Source organism: Populus trichocarpa, chromosome 17 (assembly GCF_000002775.5).
Source record: "Populus trichocarpa isolate Nisqually-1 chromosome 17, P.trichocarpa_v4.1, whole genome shotgun sequence".
NCBI lineage: Eukaryota > Viridiplantae > Streptophyta > Magnoliopsida > Malpighiales > Salicaceae > Populus > Populus trichocarpa.
The window spans coordinates 9,075,002-9,083,445 of record NC_037301.2 but is presented as its reverse complement, the minus strand read 5'-3'; the positions used below and the strand labels follow the sequence as shown (position 1 = coordinate 9,083,445).

Sequence of the window (8,444 nt, the reverse complement as noted above, 5' to 3'; positions counted from 1 at the left end):
CTCAAATGTCAATAATATATATATTTTTAATCATGAGTTCTAAACTCTCTTTTTTATAAATAAAAAAAACATTGTACTTGTCGCACGTGTGCGGCGTCGCAGCGATTATCCACCCTCATGTATGGATATATATATCTGGTAAATGTGGGAAGACAAGGAATTCTTGTTTTTTATCAGTGGAAAAAATGGAATGGGAGTCACCAAGTATTTTGGTCACTAGGAACCCTAATTGGTCTCAGAGATCAGGTACGAAGACTGGTTGCGTAAAGGGAATGTATTAGCACCCCAAATACGCCCTACCTAAGGTAAGCTGCATTGTTTTATTGTCTGATAAAAACTAAGGTCTTGTCATGTTCCCTAATTTTTGGTCTGTTTATGGTTTAAGAAAAGTCCTCGGTAAGGAGGTCCTTATCTTATCGGGTAAAAACTTAATTGTGCTAACGTCAAATAAAAAAACTACATTTTTAATATCGGGAGTATGTTTTACGTATAAATTCGTAATCTCGGATATTAAAAGAAAAGATAATATTTTTTGGGTGTTTTTTCAAATAATGGCCTAGTTCTCGTGATTTTAATAAACTGGTTATTAAAGTTAAGATACATGCTAATACATATTTTTTGAATTTTCGTTGTATGAAAATATGATGTGATTTTTCTTTGAGAGACTTGGCCGTATGCATGAAAATAAAAAAACAATTTTTTTAAAGTTTTGACAAAAACCGGGTATTTTAATACCGCATTTGTGTTTTTACGGTATATAAAAAACGAATCGATATTAATTAAAATGGATAGAAAAATATGCGAGAAAATCATAAATGTTTTTGAAAATGTATTTTTTTTTTGTAAATTTTTGAACGGGTCGAACCGGAAACAAAATTGGGCTGGGATCGACCCGAATACAACACAAACTACCTTATATTGGGCTGGACTCAGCCCAGCCGCATGGACTGGGTTGATGATCCAACCCGAACTGGTTACTGTGCCTTGTACAGTAACCATGATCCAACCCGGGTTGGTTACTGTGCCATGCAAAGTAACCACCCAAATGTAATTATCCGGTTACTATGCTCATGCACAGTAACCGGGTAATTATTTTGCCTTTCATTGCAGAAATGTGCACAGTGCACGTTCTGCATGCAAGAGAATGAAACAGGAAAACAGAGATGAAAGGACAAGAATTACCTGGAATGGAGGCGCTCTGGTAGCTGAGCTGACGGTGGCTGGTGGTGACGGTGGTTGCTGCAAGAAGAGGAAGAAAGGAGAAGAAATCTACAGAGGCTGACGATGGTGACAGTCGTGGTGGCTGATCTGCCTCCTATGAAGATCTGGGTTGGTGGATATGGAGGTGGACAGACTGGTGGTTGTGGCAGGAGGCCGCGGTGGAGAGAGAAACAGAGAGGTTCTGTTGGCAGCAGAAACCGGGTTAGGGAGGCTGGTTTTTCGCTGTCTTTTGACCAAAATTTCTCCGCCCCTGGAGCATGAAGATAAAATCTATTTATAGGTGGTGGAAGAGGGACACTTTGTCTCTTCTGGTGTAAAATCTCAGCCCTTGGTTCGACCCGAAAGCATCCCAACTATCAGCTCAAAGTAGCAATGATGAACTGTTAGTTTTGTGCAGGAAAATGGTTGGTCGGGTTGGCCACTTTGGGGCGGTGCCACCGCCTCTGCAGCCTCGATCAGCCCAAACAGATTACACTAGCATGTAGTAAGATATCACATGATCGTTTGCATGTACGTTTCATCTAATTTGGTGAAGAAACGAGGCGCCAAATGCCTTGGGAAGGTGGCCACCCAACCAGCCTCGCTGGAGAAGAAGATGAACAGTACCTTACGATTTAGTCCTTCAATTTGTAATTTATTTCTATTTACACCCCTGATTGGCTTCAAACTTTTAATTTTGTTCAATTTTACCCATGAAGAACTTCAATTTAAACCCCAGATTTTGGCACATTTTCCCCTTTGATCCTTGATTTCGGAATTATGCAATTTGACCCTTAATTGATCAATAAACTTCCAATTTCTTCAATTTGACCCCTGATTTGATCAATTTCAGTCCCTTTATTTACGCGTCTTTTCCAATTTGGTTCTTGATTTTGGATTTCTTCAATCAAGTCCTTAATTGGCCATCAAATTTCAATATCTATGCAATCAAGCCCCTGATTTGACCAAATCAACTCTCAAAAATTCTACTTTGACCCCAGAACTCTAATTTCTTCCAATTAAAGCCTAAATTAACTTAAAAATTAATTTTTCTTGTAATCAAACATTATATAAATTCAATTAAACCTCCAATAAAATTTAATTGAGTCCATAAACATCAGATTTTGGACTTTTTTCCTCAGATTGAATTTTTCTTTGTCAACAAGGCTTTTCATCTGTAAAAAATATACTGTCAAATTTTAATATTTGAATTTTTTAGCCTCCTCAACCAACTTCTAGCCATTTTCTAGGCGCTCTGATATCTTTTTCTCACTGTTATTATTTTTTGGATTTTTTTGTTTCTAGTTCGAATATTTTTTGATTTTTTGGAAGAGAAAAAGTGAATTGGGAGAATAACCCAAAAATGGGTTATGACAGTACTTACTTTATAAAGTTTTCTAAACTCTAAAAATGTAACACTCAATGAATGACCGAATATGTAAAAATTCATGTAATTTTTTTTCAAATATAAATATTCTTTGTATATAATACTTGGTAGCTTAATGATCCTAAAACATAGATGTCCTCGAATGAATTTACCTATGACATACATAAAATAACAAAATAAATCATATTAGACCTTTGCTTCATCTCATTTACTAACGTTTAATAAATATATGATCAAAACTAATTTTATAAAAAAAAATTTAAGAACATTGATCTTATATTAATTTTTAACATGTTATATTTTTCATTATTCCTCGATAAATTTTCTTCTCATTATTGTATTCATCACATTATCATCCTTGCATCATGATAATCGTTTCATTCATAATCTAGTTTAACTCGTCATTGTATGATTTATTCCTTACAACTTTAAAATTGATTAGTCAAATCCAAACACTTTCATTCATTGTTCCTTTCACGTCGAGGTTATTTCATAATTCTTTCCACTTCATGAATATATTCATGCGAATTACACATGATTTCCTCCATTTCAATCGGTAATAGACCATATCATTGCAGTCTTATAATGTACAACACGTCATCGTCTATGCGATTTAACTACAAATTACATACCAATTTCTACCTTCAAAGCATATTCCTTTCATTAAAAATAACAACAATAATATACTATATAATTTAATTACCATTGTAATTCTAATGATTATAAAAGTATGTATAAATAATTAAAAAAGCAAGGGAGGATCAACCCCTTACCTTAACTATTGCTATCCAAGCTTCTGAAAAAATCAGGTATTTTTTTTTAATGCTTCTCCTACAACTTCCAACCAAATAATCATTATTACTCACGACCTAAATTAAATTGAATTACTAGCATAACCATACTATGCATCTCAAACTTCTCCTTTTTTAAAATCGTTGATCAATTTCTCTAGTATTTCGTTAATTTCCCTTACCACTAGATCACTGATTCCATCGATCGATTGAAACAATAGTGATTTTAATTGTTCATTTTAACAAACGATCAACTAGATTAATTTGTAAATCCAATTTGTCAACTGATTCGTTATTTATCTTTTATTTTTACCAAAGTCATTATTAACTTCCATCGCATTATATTTTTACAAATAATTCATAATTTCCCTTGCTAATGTTAATCAACAACCAATCACTAAAATTTTCATATCAATCACTTAACCACTTCTCATTAGTGTCACTACTAAATAACCAACTTTTCCATACTAACACTCTCTATTAATCAATATGTTATTTTCATCTCTTATCTCATCCTACTTATTCACAACACTTATTTTTCATTTTAAATACATAATCATATCAAAATGTATCAATTATATAAATTTCTAAGCACAAATTTCACTTAACTTAAACCTCCTATATATATCAAAATCACAACATATCAAGAAATCTATTACAATTAACACATGCTTTTATTATATCATTCTGTTATCATCATCGTCATGTAATTATTACTAATCACCTATAATTACACAACAATTATATAATCTCATAATTTTCACTTTTTTTTTCTTATGACTGATTCCACCAACTTCAAAACACTAACCCTTTCTTTTCTTTTAATTCATCCAAAATCTATATTATTAGCGTTTATTTTTCATATACTTGTCTACGAACAAGACAATCAAGCAATCCTTCTATTCTTTTTACTTTATTTATTTCATCATTTACTCCATTTCATTTCATTTTAAAACACATGCATCTTATTCAATATCCATCACTTCTAACATTTCAACACGAGTAAATTACAAGAAATAAATAATAATCTAAGGTAGTTTACCTCTCCTCATTCTTTCTTTACCTTGGTTAAAACTCCTCCACAAGCACAAACATCCAAATTTCTTCTTTATACATCCATAAACTAGGCCATTCATATATACTCCACCATAAAATTTCTCAATGTCTCTAAATTTCTCGTATGAATCCTAATTCAAAAATCTAATAATTATGCATTAAATACTTTTCTTTTCATTCAAAATTGTTTAAATAAGCTTAGAACTTCTTACCCGACAATAAAATAGATTTTGAAAACTAACCAGTCAAAGTTTTTTCCGCTCCTTCAAATTTCATCTTTTTTTGCCGTGAGTTATAGTCTTGATTTTCTACTGTCCCTCACTTAGTTTCCTATTAAATATTTGCTTGATGGATTGGTTGGTGTTTTACACTTCCTAACTCATAAATCTTACCCAATTTATACGTTTCTCTCAAAGTTGTTTAGCTCCTAAAATTATTCTCTCTTTCTATTCTTTATTTCAAGTTCTGCTAGTAATTTAAGGAAGAAGAAGAGGTTGGCTTTTCCAGCTTTAAAGTTCAATTGACCATTTTACCCTTAATGTGCTGTTTTTAAATTTCTATTTGGCTGTCAATATTTTTGTATAGCCTTCCCGAATACCGATCATCCTGAAATTCACCCTACCATAAATAAATGTGTTATGAGATTTCTTGTAAGATTTCAGTCCAATCCAATGGTTAGATTAAAAGTTATGCTTGATAGCGTAAAATTAATGGGCATGTAATTTTATGTCAAAAATCCAAATTTTTATATTGTTTTATCTATTTAAATCATCAAGATTTTTAATTAATTCTTTGAGAACTTCCATCCCTATTTATAATACAAATGTTTCTCAAATTTCATTTCCTTTCGGGTTAAACACTAAGCAATTGCATGGAGGCTAACACTAGAGATCAAAGTTATTTGCGTGTAAATAAATTCCCAAAGCACATCCATAAATAAATAAAATTTATTTAAAAAACAAATTCAAGGAATTTGGTTTCAAAAAATAATTCAATTTCATATAAACAAGACGAGCATATATTTTGATTCAAATCCTAACATGAATTATTTAATTATTACGTATATTTTGAGCCTCACATAAAGCATTACGATTTCTGCACACCATGAAAACTTAGCTTTAAGGAAATTGAGATACTTTATCAAATACAGTGATTAATTGGTAGGAAGTAGCATCAAGTTAGACGGCTAGGATCTGACCAAAAAATTAAGATTCAAACTTACCTTATTCAACTTTTTTTTCCCTACAAAATTCCAAAGAAGGATTGTGGAACCTGCCGACCAGTCTATATATATATCCTATATTGTAAGGCATGAATACGAACAAATAAATCGATATAATAAACATCAAATTTAGAAACAGAACTAGAGAGTGAATTGACTTAAAAAAAAATCAACTGGATGATTATATTACAGTATATATATTAATTGATTAATTAATTAAAACGTTTTATCGAACGAGTACCGAGAGATGGTTCATATATTTAGGTTTTATGCTTACATTACGTGCCACTTGATCCCTACTTACCGACAAAAACAGCCGATTAATACGTAAAATGTTACTATTGTCTATGCATCAACATGGACAAGTCTTAATCATTATATGTTTGATGTAAATTTATGTTTTGGTATCAACCTTTGTCATGTCAAAGAAGACAAACATATACATACATACATAACTATATATATACAACTGAAATCTCATAATAATTAAAATATATATATATATATATATATATATATAGAGAGAGAGAGAGAGAGATTACGCATAAAAAAGGCTTTGCTAGTGCAAGTCCCTTTTATTATACCAACTTAATTACTTACATTACCTAACTCTTATAGCATATCTTAAAATTGATACATGCTAACCATTGTTTGATCTATAAAGCGATCAAAGCCTACTAACAAATTATTAAACTGAAAATAGATATAAATCGGTTTAAGGGCCGGTGCCTGATCATCTAATTAATTGATATTACATAATTAAACTCCTTATTATCGCTGCTTCAGGACTATCAGCATCAATTGTTGCCAAAAGCTGAGACAATCGCTCACTTAAGTCATCAACCTCCCTGTGCAAGTTCCTGATATAATTGCAAGTCTCTTGTAGGACCTTGGAAGCTGATACCTGTGTATATATACGCATTCAAGAAAGTCAAAATTCAAATTGGTCACAAGCAATTATTACTTTTTGTGAAACAAGCAAAACCCTTTCTAATTAATTTACGTTACAAGTATTGGAGAAATTATATATATATAATCCTTCCTTGCAAATTACCAAATTGTCATTATGTTAGTCTAAACCACATGGTACTACATGTAGTTAGAACATTGACGTATATTTAATGTGGCTAAAGGGTATGCACTAAATTGTCGAAAATAGTTGTTAAGACCATAAAATGTGTTTCGTTCGGTTGGTCCAGCTACAAAAACTGTTAAGGTCAAAGAGAACATGGATATCTAAGAAAATATTTTCCTTGATGGCCGGGTCATAGCTCAAAATGTCTAGAGAGTGCAATTATTATAAATGTAATACACTATTCTTGTCCAGCATATCATGTGCAGCATTACTAATGTATTTCTCCACTCTATCTACTTTCCCCTACAAGATTTCATGTCCCTCCCTTCCCTACAATCCAAGAGAGAAAGAAAGACAAGGAGCTAACGTACCTTATCGGAGCGCCTTTGACTAATCTCAGGGAGAAGCTGGCGTAATTTGGAGACAAGGTCGATGATCTGATCATCAGTGATCCTTGGAACGCTAGATTGCCTTGGCCTTCTGCTAGACATGCCTACACACGGATTTTTGTTACGCGTCTGTTTGAAAGTTTGAGTCCCAGCTGGTGTTGGTAAAAGGAAGAGTTCTGATGAACCAAAAGAGCAAATGGGAAACGGTAACAAGATAGATATATGAGAAGAAGAGAAGAAAGGATGGAAGGAATGTGTTGAATGTAATTAGCTAGGTAGGGAGGTGAAGAAATGGAGAAAGTGATAAGAGAGGTTATAAAGAGAAGGACCACAAGAGCAAGTGAAGAGAGGGTGTGGGAGAAGGAAGAAAGAGAGAGAATAGGGAGAGAGAGAGAGTACAATAACGAAGACAGTGATGTTGGATGTGATGAAGACAAGTGCATCGAAGAAAGAAGTGGACTAGGCTTGATGTTTTTTCAGGAGATAGAAAGAGAAAGGAGAGAGACCATACACTTCTTCGATGTGTTCCCAACTTGGGGTTTGGTTTCAAGTGGGCTTAGAGAAATATGTTTGTTTTTTGGCAAACAAAGTGGGCCTTTATGTGGGTGTCTAAATGCACAACACCATGTGATCAGAGGACATTACTCCTCTCCAATCAGGGACTTTTAAGGCACTGAATTTCATACTCGAATCGCAATTTGCCACATTGAACTACTTAAAGACTGTTTATCCTTATGATGCCTCACTCCTATATTTCTGGGCCTTAACTCAAACTTTACCAATCCACTATTTCTTGACATGGCATGATCTCAGTGGCCATTGACCTAGCTGGAGAAAAAACCAGTTCACAAGGTTCCGCAACAGATGATAACCTTGTACACTCCTCTTTACGATTAGCATTTGCCATTTGTTATTTTTCTAGCATTTTGTGGTCAAGAAACTACAACCGGAAGTTCGATCATGTGCACAATTTAATGTTTGATGTCTATGTATATATGAATAAAAATATGCAAATCTAATAAAAATAATGGGACAAAGCAAAATCAATCTCCAGTGCCCATATCTCTCGCATATGTAATTGTTTTTCTTCCTTGTTTGGGACATAACTACGTGAGTGTTGCAAGCTTGATTATCGAAACCTCATATCACATGCTCTTTCCCTGGCATACACGACACGCCACGTGTCATGTCATGGCCTGGTACATTATGTTAGAGGGAGAAAATCTCTCATACAAGGATATTGTACGTATATGAAATTTCAATTTGCTTTTTGCTAGCAGTATCACGTGCTACTAGAAATTTGGACGACCCCGGCCCTCCCTTA

The 8,444-nt window shown here is 33.3% G+C and overlaps 1 protein-coding gene across 1 annotated transcript; it reads right to left on the bottom strand.

The window, feature by feature from the left end:
* Nucleotides 1-6,194: 6,194 nt before the first annotated feature.
* Nucleotides 6,195-7,650, bottom strand: LOC7482464 (transcription factor PRE1). The gene is made up of 2 exons (XM_002323812.4): nucleotides 7,103-7,650; nucleotides 6,195-6,560 (listed from the first exon to the last, which is right to left on the bottom strand). The coding sequence occupies exons 1-2, from the start codon at nucleotides 7,220-7,222 to the stop codon at nucleotides 6,408-6,410; spliced, it is 273 nt and encodes a 90-aa protein (XP_002323848.2). The 5' UTR covers nucleotides 7,223-7,650; the 3' UTR covers nucleotides 6,195-6,407.
* Between the last annotated feature and the right edge of the window lie 794 nt (nucleotides 7,651-8,444).